We start from the raw sequence: 23,052 nt of genomic DNA on the forward strand, positions 1-23,052 counted from the left end.
GAAGGCCGTGGAAGACACAGTTGAAGCAAAAAGACACCATGAATAAATGTGCAAAGTTTCAATTTGTCAGAGAATGGGAAGTTAGACAAATAACTTCAACAAAATATGTTCCAGACAGACTCGAACTCAAGTCCCTTTGCTTAGTTAGCTAAGCGCTTTGTGCTACCGAGCCCTTCATCCCAGACAAACTCTCTCTCTAACACACACACACACACACACAAGAAAAGAAGAACACTCATTCATTATCCATTTGTTTATTTCTCAGTATTTATTTCTTAATAAATGAAACTCTTCCACAATTAATTTAGTCAACTATATCATATAGATCAGTTTCACCATTCATTGCAATAGCACAAACAAATTTAAGTCTCTCAACTTAACTAAACGTTTAGTGAGTCAGAACTCTTGTGTAGGAAGTCTTTGAAGTACGTCACAAAGGTCTTGAAGTCGTCGATATCATTGTAGACTTGAACTGAGTAGCGCAGGTAAATGTGGTTTTGAATCAAAGCTAGAACAGCAAAGACACTGGTCCCTTCAAATAATGCTTTCTCTAAAGCAGCCACACCTGCCTGATAAGAAATGGCATCAAAGTCAACAATTAGAAGTAATTCTCATTTTTTTTATTGTTGTAAAAAAGTAAAAAAAAAAAACAACAACACACACACAAACAAATACAAGGTTGCTTATATGATAAAAAAAGAGCTTACAGCTCAGCAGCAATAAAGCTGGCTAGAAGAAGAAGAAGAAGAATATGACTAAAAAAAATGAAAGAATGGTAGAAACTAAGGTTTTGTTAAAGTAATTTGGCTTGATGAAGTTCTTTAATTGATTTAGTATTCTAGTAGGTCCATGACTTATTGCTTGTTTATATTTTGGCTAGAAATGGGTTGATGAATGTTTATATTTTGGCTAGAAATTAGTTAAAGAATGTAATTTTAATTGTTTGAATTACTTGGATTGATTTTAATACACTGGTTTCAAATGCATTAAGGAATCTAAAAATACTGTTAGGAACTGTGTTATTGACCTAAATATGCTAGTAAGCAAAGAGTTAAACGACAGTAAATAAAGCATGGGATAAGATGTTTGTATGGCTACAACTCTTGAAAGAAAGAATATGTCCTATTGGTCCTATTAATCCTGTTAGTCCTATTGGTCCTTTGGTCCTATTGGCCCTGTTGGTTGTATTGGTCCTGCTGGTCCTGTTGGTTTTATTGGTCCTATTGATCCTGTTGGTCCTATTAGTGCAATTGATCCTGTTGGTCCTATTGGTCTAATTGGTCCTATTGGTCCTGTCAATCCTATCGGTCCTATTTGTCCTGTTGGTTGTATTGGTCCTGTTGGTCCCATTTGTATGGCTACAACTATTGAAAGAAATAATATGTCCTATTGGTCTATTAATCCTGTTGGTCCTTATGATCCTATTGGTTGTATTGGTCCTGTTGGTCCTATTAATCATGTTGGTCCTATTGGTCCTTTGGACTTATTGGTTGTATTGGTCCTATTTGTATGTTGGTCATATTAGTGCAATTAATCCTGTTGGTCCTATTGGTCTAGTTGGTCCTATTTGTCCTGTCAATCCTATCGGTCATATTTGTCCTGTTGGTTGTATTGGTCCTGTTGGTCCCATTGGTCCTTGTTGTGTATTTATGCTTTTTATTGTGTGTTGTTAACTGATCTGTTCTTGTATGTCAAAATGTCATGGTGTCCAGGTCAGCTTGTGTGTGTTAGTACTGTGTTATTGTGAACTGTTTTGTCATTCTTGTTCAATAAAGCCTAGGATCAAGACTTGTCTTCCTGTAGTGTTTCATTGGGTTACTACAGTCCTATTGGTGCTATCGGTCCTGTTGGTCCTTTTGGTCCTATCGGTCCTATTGGTCTGTTGGCCCTATTGGTCCTCTTTGTTCTATTGTTCCTCTTTGTCCTATTGTTCTGTTGGTCTTGATCATTTTAAAACATTGATATCTTATCTTATCTAACCTTTGTTATTATTACAAAAACTGTAAAAATCTACACTGAAGAACCTTTCTTAAAATTACAATGAATTGAAAAAAAAATTGAAATAAAAACATTATTTAGCTATACGTCAAGAAACACAAAATGTTAACCTTTATTTTATTATTTCATCTAATGCTCTCTAAATGTTCACTATAATGGGAAACATCTGAAATCAATGTGAGAAGTAAACTCTGGAGATACGGACACTTCACAAGATCCGAACGATGAGCACTACAATATTAGAAAACTAAGCGAAGGGAAGCGCTCGCAAGGCGGTCAAAGAAAGCGCTTCAGGGACACCCTCAAAGCTTCTCTGAAGGCGTTCAGCATAGACCCAGCCACCTGGAAGACAGAGGCACATGACAGAGCATCATGGCGTCGCGCTGTGAAAACTGGCGCACAGGTTGCTGAGGAAAAGAGAACCACGCTGGCAGAAGAAAAACGCCAGAGAAGAAAAGCAAGGCCAATGACACTAGCTCCAGCTGGAATAACCTGCCCAGTGTGCAGCCGAACATTCCGGTCTCACATAGGTCTCACCAGCCACATGAGGAGGCATAAAACCCCAGTGCAAAGGCCTAAGCTCCCTGGATGACAAAGTGGTCATCATCGAACCAAGATGAACGAACTATGTATACTATATTTGAATACAATCATCCATATTAGAGAAAGAAAATAGGAAAGAAAACCAATAGTGAAATCACATCTATGGCTCTTAAGTAGATCATTGGATTTCAGAGTCCAAATCTCCGAAAGAGAATATTTTCAAGGAGGTGCTGTGGCTGAGTGGTAAAGCGCTATATTTCTAAAGCGAAGTGGTCCCTGGTTAGAGTCCCGGTGAAAACTGAGATTTTGAATTTCGGGATCTTAAAGGCGCCTCTTAACCCATTGTGGTGGAATAAGTCCGCCGATCGGTTTGTTTGCACTTCCCGATGGGGACGATGGCCTGCGACTCCTAGGGGTAAAGTCTTAGAGCCTCAACGTGGTAAATATTTTGTTGGTATTATATAGGCACATAGACAGGCACAAGCAAAACGCAAAGCTTAATGATTTTGTGGAAGAACAAGTATTTAATAAAGATAAATTAAGAAGAAATACAATCAGTGAGTGAGGGGGGGGATGTACAGGAAGATTTAGGATTTTATGATAACGTTTAAGATAATATCATCACTGGGATGTTGCTCATAAAGATTCGTGTATGGTTTGCTTATTCGGCTTTCTCTCACTTATCTGTTATGCAAGGTTCTCCTTCGGGGTGGGGTAAGTTGAAGCTCCGTTGTGTTGTAGCCAGTTGTTGGTGCCCTGCAGGTAGGCAGGAGCTAGTGTGAGGAATATGAGGATGCCACGCGGTGGGCTTACTCCTGCGGTAGTTGCAGACCGGTCCTGGGACGTCAGCCTGGAATGCCTTCGGTTCGGGTCGAGGGTGATGAGTGACTCACCCTCAACGGGAATGTGTGGAGAGCTGCTGAGGTCTGCCTTCAGGCAACAAAACACGCCAGCCCTGTTGTAGGAGGCTATGAAATGAGACATGAGAGGAGCCTGAATTATTAAACCATACAGGCTGGTTGGCGAGGGGCGCATCTTGATAGGAGCGTCTCCCTCAGGCTAACTAAGATACTCGTCAACAACATTTTACTAGGTCTAGTAATAATTGCTGTACAAATAATACAATAATAATACAAATACAAATATAAATGTACAAGGCAGGGGCATAAATGAGGAGGGAAACAGGGGGACCATATTACAGGGTTGTAGCCCCTGTAACCTCATTGACCCACAGGTAAACAAGTCCGCGGTCACTCGTGACCAGGGGACCGTGACAAGAAGAAGGGAGGGGGGTGCAAAAGGGCACATAACTATGCAGGTCGACAAGCTGAAAATAGTGGGGTAGACACGCGAGACTGATTCTCAGGCCTAAGGATGCATGGTAACAGCACAGTATGTGCATAACCAAAACAAGCATAATTATAATGTATATATATGTGCACATATACAGGTACATATGCACAGGTAAGGAAATAATCTAGACGTGAGTAGGTCCAGATGAATATGGATATGAACGAATAACAAATGCATAAATAGACATTAGGATTAACTAAATTGTAAGGTGGATGTCCACCGTTGGGAATACAGTCAACATTGACGAGTTATTAAGGAACACATGTTCATAGAGATTTATCAAATATAATATTTGGAAGCAAACAAGTATTAACATGGTAATGATAAATGAACGTAAATGTTACAGGCGAAGACACACTAAATAATAATCATAAAGTTTTTCCAACTCACCCGCTTTGCCTTACACAAGTTCCTAAATGAATCGTTGACTTAAGAGTCTTCTGACTTCTCAGTGATTCTGATCTAGAATGGCATTAACCTGAAACTTTCGTCTCCGGCTTTTATAGGTTCCCGAACGGTATGTTAAGAGTAGTGATGATCCAATGGCCAGCGAGTCTTTTGAGTTTAGAATTGTTAAATTGGACCAATCTTTTCATTTGGGGGTCATTCACCTGACTTCTTTAACCCGCGACCCGGGGGGGGGGGACGAAGGAGGATGAAAGCGGAACCATACCATAATTATCAGGCTGGACCATCGCTCGACGGTACAGCGGACGGAAACGATTTGAATAGCCCTGGGCGTTAGGAGTGTCGACTCAAAGGGATGTACGTGGACACCAAATTTTAATGTCACTGGACTTTACGGTTGCGTGCTTTTATTTCGGCGTTTGGGGCGTAACATTCAATTTTAATGTTCCTGAACTTAACGGCTGCGTACGTTTGTTTCGACGTCTGGGTGTAACTTGGGATGTGTGTTTATGGCCTATAATTTGGGGGTTGGATCTAACCTTGGTGTAATAGATTGTTTGTGTTCTACCCTGGTCAGTTTAGTGTAAAAGGGGCCATACAATGCTAACTAGTGGTTAAGGGGGGGGGGTTAGTTCCGCACTGGTCAGTTCTGTATTGAGAAGGGACGCGTTTCGTCACACCCATACAGATCTAATTGGAAAGTAAAGGTCGTTATGCTGGCCACATGACACCCTCGTTAACCGTGGGTCACAGAAACAGATGTTTCCACATTACCTGCCTCATATACCGTAGTTGTCTTAAAGGATTACTTTACTTTACTATACTATGGATGACAGAAACCAGAGAAGATTAAGGAACAATGGTGGATATATATCTTGATTATCATTTTAAACAATATAGTATAATAGACAATTGACAGAATCATGTTTCGTAAGTGTAATAGAATAGAAAAATATTAATTTATTAAATATTAAAAAAAAAAGAACTAAAAACTTATCAAAGGAGAAAAACTACAAATTTACAGCCAGATAACTTATAAAGTTAGATTTATTTCCCCTTTTCAATACCAAACGAAATGATTAATTACCACAATTTTATTTTCTAATTAATATTTTTTATTAATTCATATTGTATTAGGAACAAAGAATAATTGTGCAAAGTTTCAGTTTGCTCTAAGAATGGGAAGTGGGAGAAATAAGGTGTTGAAAATGTGTACCAGACAGAAGTGAGTTGTGTAAGAAAAGACAAGTACCTCTGTGCAGGGATACCCTGAGACTGCTGGAAGCTTCAGTAATTTCAAATTTGGAGATTCCAGAGTTGGTGCTAATGGCAGTGGTTCCAGTCTTAGTTCTTTAATTAACAAATCCCTGGCTTCTTCTGCTAATAATGTTGTATATTGAATGATCTTCGACTTGAGAAAAATAGGATAAAAAAATATCAAAAAGCGAAAGCATAAATTCAAAACTTTTATTTATTTTATTTATTTAAACTGTTTTGAAGAATAACAATATGTTGCAACCTATATAATAACTGCATTTATTACCAAAGTTAGATCTATGATTATATTTATAAAGTATATGATCCACATTAGATATCACAATGGCACTTTACAGATAGTAAATAGCAAGTAGTAATTATTAAACCTTTGTGGATAACGTGTTATCATATCTTTCCAGGAAAAATATCAGTAAGACACCGGTATAAAATCTAGAGCATGGCCACATTCTTATCATATATCAGCTAATTAAGCCGTGGTAGGGGAAAAAATTATATCCTTACTTTACACACGATTAAATTATGAGATAAATTGTGTTATATACCAAATGCACCGCACATTAGCGCAAACTACAGACCATATTCAGAATAGGTAAACAACAAAGCGATAATAGATATATTTCAAACGAGTTTGGACAAAGGGAAACTACACATTTTTTTTTGTGATAAGTAAACAGAGTTATGTTCCTTAGTTCTGATAGCAATTGTAAATCCGGCATTTGTAGAATATGCGACTATTTGTATTATAGCGTGAGTGAGAGTTTTTTTTTTTCTTTTTAAAATAGTGTTCCATTTCATGACTAGTAAATTGATTTTTTATTTTTAAAACTCAGCTGTTGAAAAAGATTTCTGATCTAAATTGTAATTTCACAGACATGTCAAAACTTCAGCAACAATAATAACAAAAAAAAAACGGAGGTGTGGTGGCTGAGCAGCAAAGCGCTTCGCTTCCAAACCGGGTTCGAATCCTTAGATTTTTCTTTGGGCACCTCTGAGTCCACACAGTTCTAATGGGTACCTGACATTAGTTGGGGAAAGTAAAGTTAGTTGGTCATTGTGCTGGCGACAGGACACCCTCGTTTACCGTGTTCCACAGAAACAGATGACCTTTACATCACCTGCCCTATAGATCTGAAAGTCTGAAAGTGGAACTTTACTTTTTTCTTTTACAAGAACCAAATGTGAACTCACCATTCCTCCGATGGCTTGATAAAAGTCTAGACAGTGTCTGGCTAAAACATAAGGAATGTGATCAACTGTGCCCTGTTCAAAGAACTGTTGGTCCAAAGAGTCTCCAATGTTCCAGGATGTGGTCAGTGGGTTGATCCAACTCGCGTGCTTGCGGTCATACCATAGAATGGCACATCCCCGAGGCGCGAACGCCCATTTATGAACTGACGCTATAGGGACAATGATAAAGCATATTAATAATAGCGGATGAGGCGTGGCGCGAATTTGTGAGGGAGTCGGCGTTAGTACCCCTAACGACCCTTCCTCGTCGTTATAGAAAAATTGTCAGACATTACATTATGTTATAGTGGAATTCTGAGGGGAATGTGTTTTGTTATTGTCAGAGGCTAAATCTGATAACGCAATATCAGTATACTAAGGATCCTTGTTAACAGAATTCTCTTATTATTAGAGTAAAAAAATTAATTCCCAGCAGTTTATTTAACATGTATATGGCTCTTTCTGTCTCGGAACACAATAAGTGCGCCCAGATGAGTCACTGGTTTTGGTTTCGTCTTGAGACGGGGCAGAATCTGAGTGACTGATCAAGCCAATTCTAGAGCGGCAGAGTGCCACAGTTCGAGCATACATGTGCTTCTGTTTTAGAGCTAGTTAATAGGGAAGCTTTCTTCTTCTTTCTCTTGACTTAGGGCTGCTTAACATGAGGCGAGAAAAAACTCAATAAATATAATTCTGGACTTGAAATATGCTCGTTTCCCGCTAATACATTGTCTTTTTATCGTTCACAACAAATTTCCGTGAGGATCAATAAAGCAGTCTTAGTCTTAGACTTAAAAGATGTGCTAAATATTTTGTTGTAGAACGACTGTGTTTAATCTCATTGACATTTCGGGGTGATAGTCTGGGCATTATGTGCTATACAAAAATAATGTTGAAAAATGTGGGCAACCCCCATAAACCCCCCGGTTGCTCTTAATAATAATAATAAATGAACTTAATTTATAGAGCGCTTTTAACAAACAAAATGTAGGCTCAAGGCGCTGTGATAACATTAGAAACATAAACACGAGAGCTAAAATGACAAACTAACCTAAACAAGTTTTAAACAGATAGGTCTTAATGTTCTTCTTGAAAGTAATGTAGCATGTTGTCTGTCTGAGATCAATGGAGAGTGAGTTCCAAACCTTTGGTCAGTGCACTGAAAAAGCCGACAGACCGTAGCTTTTGAGGGAGAAACGTGACACAACTAGAAGCGTTAGGGTTAGAGTCTATTGAGCCCAGGGCTCTCTGAGGGACATATGGAGTGATGAAATCACTAAGGTACACGGGCATTTATCTATTGTAGATACACTGATGACAATGTGTGGCCACCTTGTAGTCGATTCTCGCAACAAGGTGGCCACACTAACCCTGTTGATCTACTTCGAACCCAAAATGTGAGCACTATCTTATAACCCACAAATTCAATGTCGTATACAGACAGACCTAACTATAAGAATTTAGAATGTAAATATTTACTCGTGTAAACATCCGCTCCCAGGTCGTTGATGTTCAGGGGAATCTGCCCTATAGCGTGAGCACCGTCAATGAAAGCCAGAACGTTGTTACTATGACACAGATCTACGAGTTTCTTGACAGGCATGACAATGGCAGATGGACTAGTGATATGGTCTGCCAAAAAAACAAGAAACAAACAACAAAATGACGTGCAATTTGGTATAAACATGTTTAAAAAAAAGTATTAGGTATAAACATGTAAAAAAAATATTAGGTATAAACATGTAAAAAAAAGTATTATGTATAAACATAAAAAAAGTATTAGGTATAAACATGTATTAAAGAAAAAACAGTATTAGGTATAAACATGCAAAAAAGTATTAGGTATAAACGTGTAAAAAAGTATTAGGTATAAACATGTAAAAAAAAAAAGTAAAGTTCCTCCTTTCAGACCTTGCGATCTATAGGGCAGATGATGTTAAAGTCATCTGTTTCTTTGGCCAACGGTTAATGAGCAGGGTGTCATGTGGCCAGCACAACTACCAAGCGCATTTACTTTCCCCAAACTAAAGGTACCCATTAGAGTTGGGTGGACTCAGGGGCGTCCTAAAAATCCCGAAATCAAAATCCTAGACTTCACCGAGATTCCAACCCTGCCCCCCCCCCGGCCAAGCGCTGAACCCTCAGAAATGGCGCCCCCTTGTATCAACATGAAAAATATCTTAAAAATGTTAAAAAGTAAATAACAAAACCACATAGTAAAGTCGTACTCTAATTTCAAATACATATTTAAAAAAAGACGATATATAATTTACCGATGATTGCTACTTTAATGTTAGGATGTTTCCTGAGAATGTCCTCGTATTTCTGGATGATGTAGTCCTCACTCAGAACTGGAAAATCTATTTGTAGATTAACTCTCTCCACGTCTGTGACAAGGGAGGCAATTGTAGCGCATGAAAGACAAGGGCAGAAATCAAAATATTTTTTTTTTCTTATTTTCATATATCGTTATTTTAAAAGGTAATACGCATTAAACGTCATTCACATATTATTATTTTCGCAAGTATACTGTGCTATGGCACGATTAGGAATAAGTTATTTGTTTCGTAAATAGTACAACCAAAGATAGGTCTACATACAAAATGGTAGATATAAGTAAAGTAAGAGAATGTCTACCAATATATTAAATACATAAGCCAATTTTAATTTTCAGATGATTCTGGAACTTCTAGAGTTTTCACTGCTTCGCAACTAAGTTAGTGATTTTTCTTCTTATCTTATAAATTATAGATGTTTTTTTTAAAGAGAAAATAACTGTGTCCATTTTTTTTCCCAAAAGTCAAATTTCAAGGAAAATCGTTACAGCTGTTTTTTTTTTAAATACCTGTCCGCCTTGTAGTTTACATCCGCCATTCATGACAAGTTTGCAAGCTCAAATTAGGAAATGTTAAAAGTTTTACGAATGAATATATATGTCAGTGATTGTCAAAAGATTATCATCGCTCTGTATTTGTCCTTAATCACTTTTTTAAAAAACCTGCTTAGTCTAGGTCATAAGGACAGACCAGCTTCTGAAAGGATAAAGAAGGCGCAACACAATTTCAAAAGGAGATTTGACTGCAAACACGTGATCCAGAATTGTGTAACTGGCATTGAAAATCAATCATTTTTAGCAGCATGGCTTTTGATGAGCTCAATAAGCTCTTTCCGTCTCCGGAACATCTTAAACTTTGACTTCTAGGAAGTGTCAACAGGATTTTATTTAAATTTGGAAGTTTAGTGAAATTTCACTCGCACGCTAGTGCAAATGTTGTTTGACATAAATTACCGTTGTAGTCGGTTTGTCAAACTCATTCCTTTTTTTCCTCACAGACAGCAGATAAAGTTGGCAAGTTTTATTTTCATCCAGTTTTGTTTTCCCAAAATTGAAGCTTCATTTGGATGAACGGATCTTTTCTGACAAACTGAGGCATAATGTATTTGACCCTTGCATTGAAACATTTAATTATCAAGGTGAGAAAGGTGTCTACCAGGTCGGCTATTTTCTGCATTTTTGCTTTTTAATACAAAAAAAAAAAAAAAACCTTAATTCTTCACGAAGATTAAATTTAACACTTTTTAGACGTTTGCCTCTCGATACCCTAGTCACATCAGTGTGAAATAGCAGAACACGTTGAATGCGTCATTCGTCTCCCAAAGGGGTCGCGACCCACAGGTTGAGAACCCCTGGCCTAAGCCAACTTGGAAAGTTTTAACTCGATCCGAGAATGGGAGAAATAAAATGTATAAACCTTTTATCAGACAGATTGAATGAGTTAGTATAAGCTTTGTCAAAATTATAATGACTTAAGTAGCCAAATAAAATATCTTTTGACCTGGTCTTATCCTACTGGTAAAGTCTTTACACAGCTTGGCTATGGTGCCATAGGAGAGATTGGTATCAAGAAGAGCATCTCCTGGTTGGAATGGGTAAGAGCGAATCACAGTGTTGATGGCTGGAATAAAAACAGAACATTCTATCGTTAACAATAAAAATAAAAAAAAATACTTTTAAAAAAAAGCTTATAATAAGTGTATCAATTAGTTATGTAATTAAATTTGTAAAAAGCCTCAGACGACAATCAACAAAGGGGACTAATTCAGCTTATTCCACCACTTCAGTCAAGGACAATTTCTTTCCCTTGTTTGAGATACCAAACAAAAGTTATTTATTACCAATAGTTAGTAAACTAATCAGCTGATTTTTTTTTTATTGATTCTTGTGTTGTAAGGTCAAAGAAATAGTTGAGCAAAATTTTAGCTTGATCGGGTGTCGGAGAAATAACGTGTACAAACTTTTGGCCAGACACACAGACAGACAGAGTGAGTTGATATAAGCTTTGTACGAATGTTGAATTATTTAGTGACATCTTTATATTCCAACATTTCTTTTCTACATTTTTTACTATTTATCGCAGATAACTACATTTCAAAATCCTATATATAATTTTTTTTTTCTGAAAAAAAAAACAAAAATAAGCCTAATAAATTTCCTTGAGAAAGGAGCGTTTCTAAATACTATGTATTAAAAAAACAGCAATCCAAACTTGAAGATCTATTTGAAAAAATATACTTTATTAAATTCAACTTAGCATTTAGTTCTTCATCAGTTTCGTTTAAAATACAAACAGGACATTATAAATACACCAGACCAAATATAGTCATTATAACTAGGCTATACTAAACTATAAAAATGTACTTTAAGTAAACTAGACCAAATACAAGCGTTGTAAGCATTCTGGATTAAATAAATGGTATTTTAAGTAAACTAGACTAAATAATAAGGCTTGTCTTCGAGTTCGAAGATTAGTGAGGAATGCAGTATTTCCCGTGGCTGCGCAGACCAAGCTGTGACCTACATAACCATTGTCCGCAGGTGGTCGATTTAGATTTTCTTTTCGTCGTCTGCGTTTGTCCTTGGCAGCGGATTTTCTTTTGGTCTTAAATGTGTATCCCGAGGCCTTTGTGAGTGACAATGTATTTTTATGTAAACTAGGCTAATACAAGCATTGTAAGCACTGGACTATATAAATTGTATTTCTATGTAAACTAGACCCTCCCTGTTTCAATGAGTGAAATGAGACGTAGCCCGGACGTTGTGTGGAAGTTCGCAGCTGTACATCACAGATATCGCGAAAGGACCAAAATGTGAATCCGGACATGGACTGGACGTTACCTAGCCATTTCTTTTAGCATCTACATGTGTCATGCAGCATGTCCCAGTTGTCCCCACTTCATAAACTATTTCATAAGGGCACCATTTGAAACAGGGAAACGCATCCAAATTTAAAGATCAAATATATCCTGACGTAATCATACTAATACACATTTAATCCTTCCGCTAATTTCCTAGCCAGGGCTGTACAGGAAAAGTCCTGCCTGTCCTAACCTAGAGTTCGTGTAGGATTCAACAGAAACTCCTACCTACAAAAGGTTCTGTAAAGTCCTACCTGTCCTGACCCTGGAGTTCATGTAGGATTCAACAGAAACTCCTACCTACAGAAGGGTCTGTAAAGTCCCATCTGTCCTGACCCTAGAGTTTACGTGTGATGCAATAGAAACTCATACATAATGATGGGTCTGTACAGGAAAAGTCCTACCTGTCCTGACCCTAGGGTTCATGTGAAATGCAACAAAAATTCATACCAACTGATGGCTCTGTACAGGAAAAATCCTACATGTCCTGACCCTAGAGTTCATGTGAGATGCAAAAGAAACTCCTTCCTACTGATGGCTCTGTACAGGAAAAGTCCTACCTGTCCTGACCCTAGAGTTTACGTGAGATGCAACAGAAACTTCTAGCTACTGATGGGTCTGTAAAGTCCTATTTGTCCTGACCCTAGAGTCCATGTGAGATGCAACTGAAACTCCTACCTACTGATGGGTCTGTAAAGTCCTACCTGTCCTGACACTATAGTTCAAGTGAGATGAAACTCCTACCTACTGATGGGTCTGTAAAGTCCTACCTGTCCTGACCCTAGAGTTCAAGTGAGATGAAACTCCTACCTACTGATGGGTTGGAGACGTAAACAATGTTATCACTGTCAGCGCCAATGAAGTCAGCCACAGCACGTCTGCTCCGGTCCACATACTTCTTGCAGTTCACGCGGTACCAATGATCTGGGTGACGTTCTCTTTCAATGTTAAGTCTGTTCAAATTTGCAAATAGTGACAATAAAAAAAAACGTTCAGATTGGTACACTGTCGTCAGAGGCGTAGCTAGGGTGGGGAGAGGGAGGGGGAATTTGAAAATCCCCTGGCCCCCACTTGTATTACTCAAAACGTAGGGTCCCCAAAAGAGGTCAAGCCCCCGGGCCCCCAAATAATCGCAAATGCCTAGCTACGCCACTGACTGTCGTTATGTAATAATTTTGTCTTAGAGCTAGACATAGCTGGTAATTAAAAGCCCAAGGATGAATAAAAATAAAATTAGATTTCGTAGTAAGGAATCCAAATATTTTTTGAAAGTATTTATTAGATTTTTAAGTATAAAAAGGGACAAGAGTGAAAATTCAAGGTCCGTTGTTTATTGTTCTTCGTCATGACGTTACAGACATCAAAAAATTTGATAAAGATTTGCTTTATTTACTTTGGGACGTAATTAACTTCTCCTAGAATAACGTATGTAGCCTATAAGATAGAAGATGATCAAACTTATGTTTTCAAAAAAAAAACCCACGTTATTAGATTTTTCAGTTTCTTCTTCTTTATAATTTCCCGAGGGGTTGAGTGTAGGAATCTTAGAGCTCTAGTCCTATGGAGACTCATCTCCATCTGTCTGCCTGAAAAAACTTTCATCTGGGAAAGTTAAGTATAATTTTACATTCCTATTACATGTGGTTCATATCCCGGTCAGTCTTCAGGCCTACTAGGACGACTGGTCTTGAATGGACTTTACGCACGTGGGTTGTGTTTTGCTTCCCTAATTGGCCTACCGGTGTCGCCTCCTGGAATATTTTTTTTTACCCGAGCCCTACGTCGAGATTGAGACGAGAGATTTTTTGAGATAAACTTTATGACTATTCTAAACGTCTAAAAACTTTTTAAAAATATTTTCCAAGAATATAAAAAAAAATTAAATAATTTATTACAAATAAAAAATACACATAAAAAATAAAGAGGCAACATTGTTTGGGTAATAATAATAATTAGATTGCTTAAGAAAGAAAATATTTCTTGTGTCTGTTTTTGAGATCGGTAGGGTAATAAAGTTACAATAATGCCCCAAAGGTTTTTCGTTTTATTTTCCTTAACTCTTTCTCTCCTAACTGACGATACCAACGTTGATTCCACCAGAATGTGGTAAATAATTATGGAAAGAAAATGTTAAGAAAGTTGTTTTATTCGAATGTTTCCCACAGTGTAGCTTGAGATCAGATACATCAGTATATTTTTTTTCCAAGTTTATTATTAAGTTATAGGCTGATGCTGTTATTAAATGATGCGTTCAGTGTTTTTCAGCTTTCGATTTTTTTTATAGGTTAGGGAGATCATTTTAAAATGTTATATGTTGCCAATTCATATAACAAATGTTAATGAAACTCAATCTTAACTTATATTATAAGCAATATTCCTTTAATTCTTACTTGTTCTGTATATCTATGATGCGTGACGGAACTGTCCCATAGCTTCCATGATTTAAAAACGTGACGTCTGGGTCTAAAAGAAATTCTTTGTCTCGTATCTCTTTTCCAAACTTAATATTTCTAAGCCCGTCAGTATTTAGCTCATATGCCAATCCGCCTTCACGCTTTCTAGAATCAATGTCTTTATAAAAAAAAAAAATTACATTATATTATTGGAGGAAATATAAGATAAGATAAGAAATATACTATTTATTTTACAAATAAAAAAATATCAAGCTGTTTGTGTATCTTTTGTTGATCTGGTAAACAGATTAAATAGCTTCCACTTACGCTGCCTGCGACGCATAAGGTGCATCTTCTGGAGGGATCAGGTCTCTAACCAGGACGTTCTGAAACGGGCCAGTATGCACAGCATCTTATCTCTTCTTACACAGAGAAGACTTCGCTGGCTCGGTCATGTCACTTGCATGCGAGATGGAAGAATCCCTAAAGACATCATTTATGCTGAGCTTATGGAGGGAGTCAGACCCAAGGGCCGCCCAAGACTAACCTACAGAGATGTCTGTAAGCGAGACATGAGAACCACGGGCATCGAACAAAGTATGAGGGAGGAGATAGCCCAAGACAGGACAGCATGGAGACAGACTGTACGTGTTGGTACGAACTTCGCCCAGTGCAAAAGAAATGAAGCTGCATCAGTCAAGAGAAAGAAGAACAAAGCTGCCCTAAGTCAGATGCATATACATTGACGAACTGTGGCAAACTCTGCCGCTCCAGAATTGGCTTGATCAGTCATTCAGATTCTTCCCCGTCTCTAGACAAAACCAAAGCCAGTGACTCATTTGGGCTCATCCATGGTCTTCCGAGACAGAAGGAACCATACAAATATAATGTGTACAGAATACGGAAGCCTTGATAAGCGAACTAATAATTTTGTTTGCAGCATTCAGAAATGTAGAATCTAATTTCAAAGATCTTTCGATTGTAGCTCTAAATATTTTAAATGACAACAGATCTTTCAATGCGATCTTTTAATATGGCGTACTTGACATTAATAATTTGCTTCTGTTTATTTCTCAATCTCTTCTGACCTCCATCTTTTAATTTGTTACATTTCCATTTTATCGTCATGATATTTCTGTATATCGCTTGCACGTATTTCTATTTTGTTACTATACTTTTGTGTTTAAAGAACGAAATCAGTGTCGTAATCATCAAAGTCTAAATAAAAAGCGAATTCCTATGATTAACTTTAAGTGTGAACAGCTCCAATTTAACAGATAATAATATTTTTTACATCCATTCAAGCTGACGATCTGAACGGGGAACTTTACTTTAACAATAAATGCGGTAGGGGAAGCCTTGTGAGTTAAAAGTCTTAGCAAATGCAAATCTTTTTTTTTTTACCCAGCTCTAATGGCTACCAGATATTAGTCGTTAAAAGAGTTAAGACGGTTGGTCGTTGACCTGGCCACATGACACCTTCGCTAACTGCGGGCCAGAGAAACAGATGACCTTTTTACATCATCTGCCCCACAGATCTCATGGTCTGAAAGGGGAAACTTTCATTTACTTGGCGACGCGGTAGTGGTGGCATTGGGAGTAATCAGTCAATATAGATGACACTGGACAGCGTTTCGAGAGTGGTTAACCGTGACGAAAGGAAATTCTTAAGGAAATCACTTGCGAATATGGTCATGTGATCATCCATAATGATTATATTGGAAAAGGCTTTCGGGGACTCCAGAAAGAGCCAGAGTGTTTAGAGTCAAGATGATTTAGATGTACAGTGAGTCCAGAGTGAATCTAGTCCGGGATATTAAAGTCCAGTGCACAAGTCCAGAAAGTGGCAGAGAAACCAGTAGAATGTAGTACAGCAGTACGGTTATCTACAGTGAAGCATTGTACAGTCAGTATTATATGTTGTTGATTGTACAACATTGGCTGTTAAATTTGTTAGACTCATTAAAGAATGACGTTATTCGGAGCCCGTGTTGTTAAGTTATTGAGTTGGTTGTGTTGTGTGTTTGCAGTGAGCCTGATAGAGAGTCATATCAGTATATACCAGTATAAATACACGGCGTTGACCACTTTATATAAGTTAATATGTTAATGTCTTTTTTTGACTTTATGTATCATACTTATATAAAAAGAGACCAAACTACTTTGGCCAATGATTTCGTTAGTTAAAAAAGTTTATTTTATTGATGAATAAATAGAAATGTAAAATAATTTGCAGTTATATTGCGCTAGGAGAAGCGGTGGTTGAGTGGTAAAGCGCTTGGCTGCCGAGACGGGGGTCCCGGGTTCGAATCCCGATTAAGACTGGGCTTTTAAATTTCAGGATCTTTGGGCGCATCTGAGTCAAAACAGCTCTAATGGGTACGTGGCAATAGTTGGGGAAAAGTAAATGCGGCTTGTCGTTGTGCTGGCCACATGACACCCTTGTTAACCGTTTGGCGACAGAAACAGATGACCTTTACATAATCTGCCCAATAGATTACATAATCTGCCCTATAGATCGCATCATTGCAGGGTCTGAAAGGAGAACTTGTTACTTTATATATTGTTAAAAAGGTTTATCACACTATTCTTTTAATCGATCTTATACAACAACCCATCAAACCAAGAAACAAAGCTCGTTTAATGTTACTAAGTGCTGAGTCATTTGCTGTCTAGTAGTAGGCTACCTCTACCTGTTATATATGAGGTCTATAGATCTTGTATCTCACTATAAGTCTGATTGTACACAAAACATTGATGGCTACATAGTTATGTAACTTACTTGTAGGCTTAGATTGGTCCATTCTCTTGGTTTGCTATTGACACACAGAAAGGAGAGAGCACAGCTATGACCTGTGTAGGGAAAAAAAAAAAGGTCAATATCTCACGTTCTCGCAAAGGGAAAAGGGGGAGGTACAAATTCAAATCTGTCTGTCTTCGCTTTCTGTATTTTGCTTTGCAGTTGCTTCCCTTGGTTTCCCGTTCTCTGACCTAGAGTTATGCAATAGGAATGTGATGTGTAGTCCACTCTCCATAGCAGGGCACTAAGTAGATCTATTTGTTACTTATCAATGCTTCTCAATTGTCCTTGACCCATTTTTAGCCATTATTGAACAGAATGACGATTTTGTCATTTTGACTCAAATTAACTGTCCGTAATCATGGGCGTAAACACGGGGTATGAGGGTTTGGGATTGATCTCCTCCCTCCCGAAATTTGGAAAGAAAATTTGTGACTGTTTTTTTATGTTTTTTGCTTTAATTTTGTTCATCGTAGTCGAGATTTAAATGTTAAACCATCACTTGCGCAGGCAAAGGGGTTCTGAGTTTGAAATCCCCCTCCAAGGGATTTTGAGATTAAAAACTTCCTTCTTCTAGAAAAAAAATGCAAACGACAGTTACTAAATTCCATCAGCGTAGCCAAGAGAAAAAAAAACCTCCAGCGTTTTTTTTGACGTTAAAAATACTCTATTTAATTCAATATTTAATATAATAACAAGAGTCACATGATTCTATGAGCGTAACCTAGAAAAATTTTGAGTATTAAAAAAAACTCAAGAAAAACTTGAAGTCGAAACCCACTCCAGAGGTTTTTGAGTTTAAATACCCCCTCCACCGTGTTTTGAGGTTAAAAACCCATCTTCAATATAAAACAAAAAACGATCTACAGTCAATAAACTATATAAGCTTAGCCAATGTTTTTTTTTAGTTTAAAAACACCCTCCAGTGGGCTTTAAATTTGAAAGTCCCTCTATAGGGTTTAGAATCTAAAACTCCCTAACAGATAGTTTTGAGGTTAAAACTTTCTCTGCAATATTAAAACTAAAGTAATTAACTACAGTCACCAAATTCTATGAGCGTAGCTTAGGGGGTTGGCATTTTTAAAAAAATTCAGATGGTTTTTGAGTTTAAAGCCCTAAAACAGATTGCTTTGACGATAAAACTCCCCCTTTCCATAAAAATAAAATAAAGCAAACAGTAGCCCTGCAGTTCTGCACGGCTAGCTTGGTAAGCTCTAAGAAAATGGTGCGGGTTCCCGGTGTGCTCGGGTTTTTGGCCGGAGTGTCCGTCCCATTGGAAATAACACAAGCTTGGACCTCTTTCAGACTAAGCGCTTTGTTCAATTAAGTTTACAAGCGTAGAGTTTCAAGAGCTTCGACTCTTTTGACAGTAAAACGGCCTAAACACAGACCTGTGATATGGCAACAAGGTATTGGTCTCCCCAGATCTTAGGGTTGCATGCAAACTAAACCTTAGCGGAATAAAACAATGTAGAGGACTTGAACATTAGTTTCTAGAAAAACGAAATAGTTTGTTATAAAGTGAGCTGTGTGATCGCATTGAAAAGTGTACTTAATTGGAATCACGAGCGATTTTTTAAACTCCATTTGTACAGCTTTTATTTGTATGCATGCTCCGTGCGCAGCACTCCAATATTGTTGGTGAGAGCTACGTATATGGGAGTTGTTGTTTTTTTCTGGATGTAGGTGATCAGCTAACGGAACATTTCTTTTTAAAGGAGCTCGATCTCAAATCCCGATTCTAGAAGAGTAAGAAAAGTTGTACAATTGATGACGGGTCTTCCTGTTTGGCTTCATGTGAAAAAAAAACAACGCTAGATGATTTTTTGAAATCTTATTACTTTAAACTATCAAATCAAGACCATGACTTGAATATTTCTGGTACAATGGGAAATTTGTCGGGGACCGCCTCTGAGTTTGTGTGATAACACAAGCTCTCTTTGTAATCCTTTGTAATTTAAATTATTAAATTTGTTTAGGCAACTTTCAAGATTATAGCATGTTCAGTGCGCTACGGTCCAATCACTTTTGTGGACCAGTTGGTGTGTTGGTGGGTGTTAAAACGTGCACAGAAATGATTATTTCCTTTAACAAATCTAGCTCATCAATACTTCGCTATTCTGTTCACCGGATACATCAAATGGCTTGCTGTTTATGGAATAACTTTTTTTAATGAAAATCTCCGATAGGTGATTAGGATTAGAAACTTGTTAGTATAATTTTAATGGCTTGAAAAAGAGAGAGAGAGAGAGAGAGAGGGAGACTTACAGAGTGATAAAGAAATCACAATAAATAGAGAGATAGGGAAAGAGTGAGAAAGTACCAAAAAAAAAAACAAGGACAAAAAGGTAAAACAAAATTCAATAAAATATAATTCATACTCTTTGGTCCCCGCGGTTCACACATTGCGATAATTACATTCAGTATTTGCAGAATTTAATGTCAATTTCAAGAGTCAATATTGAGAACTGGGACGCATAGTGATTGGATTTAATTATACGCTTTGAAGTGGCCTAGATCTATTTTATCTTATTTTAATGTGGCATCCTTTCTCGTGGCTTTAATGGACTCTATAAACTCAACGTCTAAGTTGGTTAAACCAATATTGCTTATACAATTAAAGTTTAATTTGTAATGTATTATAGAAGTACTATACATTTTAATTAAGAAGAGCTGCTAACCTAATATAAAAAAATAAAAAAATTGATGAGAGTATAGATTTCGCCATTTGTTTTACAGTCAAAATCATTCGAAACTATTTTATCAATCGAATGTGTAAAGATCGCGTTTGAAGAGAAAGGGTTAAATGATAATTATTTTAAGAAGCACTTTTCGCCTAAGGACACTAAAACTTGTTTATTTAGAGATCCACTGAGGGGTCAGATTCGCTCCTTCTAATTCAATTAAGAAAATAGTATTTAGGCCTACATTATTCACAAGAATTGTCTTCAACTTTGATGTGTGGAAAAGAGTACAGTATTTGACCTGCAAGATTTCATAGTACTGAAACCACAGACCTATATGGCTGCCTGGTCGTGCGGTTTGCTCGCTGGACTGTCGTTCGGATTTATCGACGGTCGAGGGTTCAAACCCTGCCCGCTCGCATCCCCCGTCGTCCTGCGGGAGGTTTGGACTAGGAAGTAAACTATCTTCAACTCTGAAGGAACATCCGAAACATGTAAAACATTTTACAAACAAAAATTAAGCTTAGAAATGCGCTACTATTATAATTATAAAATTATTAGTATTATTACTATTATCATCATTATTTTTAATAAGCGGAGGCGCCACAAGGATTGGTGTCACACGGTGCGATAAGCTGATGGCGCAAATGCAACATCATTGTTAATTAAAATGAAATTCTTAACAAAATTTGTCGTTGGATAATTCTTTCTCTGTGAAACGTAATACAGCTAAGTACTTGGAGCTAAATATCTATTTTAAATAGCTGGTTAGAAATATAAAATTTTCACCGAAATGAAATAGAATAAAATTAATGTTTCTGAAATTGTAAAAATTTATTGGCCATTAAAAAAAAGCAAAATATAAATGTATTTTAAAAAAAGAAAAAAGGGTTATTTAAGAGGAAGAACACATATACAGCTGTACACTCAATAATGTAGAATTTATGGTTAATTGGTTCATTGATTAATTGACTAATCACTATTTTTACAAATGTATCCATGTTTTGTTAGGTGGAATAAATAACTGTGGGAAGTTTCAACTTTATCCTAGAATGGGTGTGGAAGAAATAACGTGTACAATTATCTAAGGGGGCATAATCCGACATATTTAGCCTTATCGCTTTATACTGAAGGATACATTTCTCTTGTTGGTATCAAATAAAATAATTAATTACCAGTAATTATAATAATATTTATTTTATTGATTAATGTTTTTTTTCGGTACAATAAACCAGTGATGCCCAAAATACGGGCATACGGCTCGCGACGTGGCTCCATCCGGCCCGCCGAACGTCAGCACAAAAACTAGAAAAACCACTCTCTACAAATAAAAAAGAAGTTTGATATGCACTTATTTGTGAGGACGTAATCGTCTCACTGATCAACATTTAGTGCTCTCGACCCCGTGCTCCGACATGGTGACTTATCTAAACATCAACTTAAAAATTAGTTAAGGATAAAAATATTTCATAAATTAATGTAAGTTCTGAATTCTCGGGTTTCTTAAAAACATAATATAATGTTTATTTCCTTATTTTTTAATTTAATTCTTTTATTGATGTGGCCCGTGACACGGGTGTCAGAAATTAAAATGGCCCTCTGTTTGAATAAGGTTGAACATCACTGCAATAAACATTTGTGTAAAGTTTCAACTTGATCCGAGAATGGATGTGGGAGAAATAACGTGCTAACATTTTAACCAGACAGACATTCAGACAGATTGACTTGATATAAGCTTTTTAAAAATTGAGTCGTTGTACTTCTTGTTTTGACTTGATGTAGGCCTGCTTCCAGAGATTTGAACAATGTCCCTCGAGAACACTACAAAACTTACAAGTCCCACAATCCAGCTACTAGTTCAACAGGAAGCGGTCACTTTCTTTCTAACATTCAATCTCTTGGTCTGCGGGGAGATAATCGGAGTGCTTGGAATTGTCGGTAACGTCATCAACATTGTTGCCTTCACCAAAGAAGGCTTGCAAGACAGCGTGAACATTACCTTAAGCGCCCTAGCCGTCAGCGACATTGGGGCTCTCCTCACTCAGATGGTGGTGAATATATGTTTCAGCCCGTTCTGGAACGGCGCGGACATTCAGTATTCTTCGCTCGTGGTTTTCTCTACCATGTTTTTCTACCCCCGAGAATATTTTATGAGAGTAAGCGGCCTGATTACTGCATTCGCCACCTCTGAGAGATGCATGTGTGTTCTCCTGCCTTTGAAAGTAAAAGGCATCATCACTCGCAAAGTCGCTGCGGTTGTGGTCGGCTCTATTTTCGTGGTAATCTCTGCTTATATGTTTCCCCCTTACTACGTCACGTACTTCGACTGGGGTTTGGATACGAAACGAAACCAAACAAAAATATTGCTTTTATACCGAAACAATCCGGAAACAGTGCTCAGAGTTTCCTATTTAATAACGGACATGTTTGTGCCATACGCCACGTTCTTTATTTTAATTCTCTGCAACGCTGTCATAGTTGTAAGGCTCAGGTCTAGCTGGAGGTGGAGGCGTACGGTCACATCGGGCAAACATTCTGGAAGCAAGGAGATCTCCGGCAAAGAGAAGAAGCTGGTGAAAATGCTGACGACTGTGTCCATCATATTTCTCCTCTGCCTCACACCCCAGTCCGCCATGCTTACTGCTCTGGGCATCGTCCGAGAGCTGAAGATTAACGGACCCTACTTTGACGTGTCTCTGTTGGTCTATTCCTTCACGTTTCTACTGGAGACCATCAACTGTAGTGTGAATATCATAGTCTATTACAACATGAGCTCAAAGTTCAGGGAACGGATACAAACCTGGCTTCCGTGCCTTCGAAGAGCAAAAGATATCTCTTAAAAGAAGAACTGACATCTAGATATACCTCAGAAACATTGGGCCAGACTCTAGTCTAAAATATGTAATAAGTACGAATAGTACGTGTCAATATTGAAACCACAGACCTATATATATAGAGAGATTGTTATGTATTAATCACAGCCATAGACATAAATAAATATAGACTGGAAGTAGGAAGTTATTTTTATTTGGGGGGAGTCAAATATGTTTTATGTACTATATCTATGTGAAAAAAAATGGCGGCAATTGAGCTATAAATTCTAGGACTAACATTTCAGCCAATATATAATTATGATCTTTAGTTTTGAAAAGTACAAAACTGCCATATTCCC

The 23,052-nt window shown here is 37.4% G+C and overlaps 2 protein-coding genes across 2 annotated transcripts; one reads left to right on the forward strand and one right to left on the reverse strand.

Annotated features, from left to right (window-relative positions):
• Positions 1 to 238: 238 nt before the first annotated feature.
• LOC106051678 (uncharacterized) lies at positions 239 to 17,329 on the reverse strand. Its single transcript, XM_056017566.1, has 9 exons — positions 17,179 to 17,329; positions 14,394 to 14,574; positions 12,814 to 12,956; positions 10,644 to 10,763; positions 9,081 to 9,194; positions 8,287 to 8,439; positions 6,769 to 6,977; positions 5,555 to 5,713; positions 239 to 569 (listed from the first exon to the last, which is right to left on the reverse strand). Exons 1-9 carry the CDS (start codon positions 17,198 to 17,200, stop codon positions 381 to 383), a joined length of 1,290 nt encoding a protein of 429 aa, XP_055873541.1. The 5' UTR covers positions 17,201 to 17,329; the 3' UTR covers positions 239 to 380.
• A 4,356-nt stretch (positions 17,330 to 21,685) lies between these two features.
• LOC106079605 (FMRFamide receptor-like) lies at positions 21,686 to 22,720 on the forward strand. Its single transcript, XM_013240795.2, has one exon. The coding sequence runs from the start codon at positions 21,686 to 21,688 to the stop codon at positions 22,718 to 22,720; it is 1,035 nt and encodes a 344-aa protein (XP_013096249.2).
• The last annotated feature ends 332 nt before the right edge of the window (positions 22,721 to 23,052 follow it).

Source organism: Biomphalaria glabrata, chromosome 18, assembly GCF_947242115.1.
Source record: "Biomphalaria glabrata chromosome 18, xgBioGlab47.1, whole genome shotgun sequence".
Lineage (NCBI taxonomy): Eukaryota > Metazoa > Mollusca > Gastropoda > Planorbidae > Biomphalaria > Biomphalaria glabrata.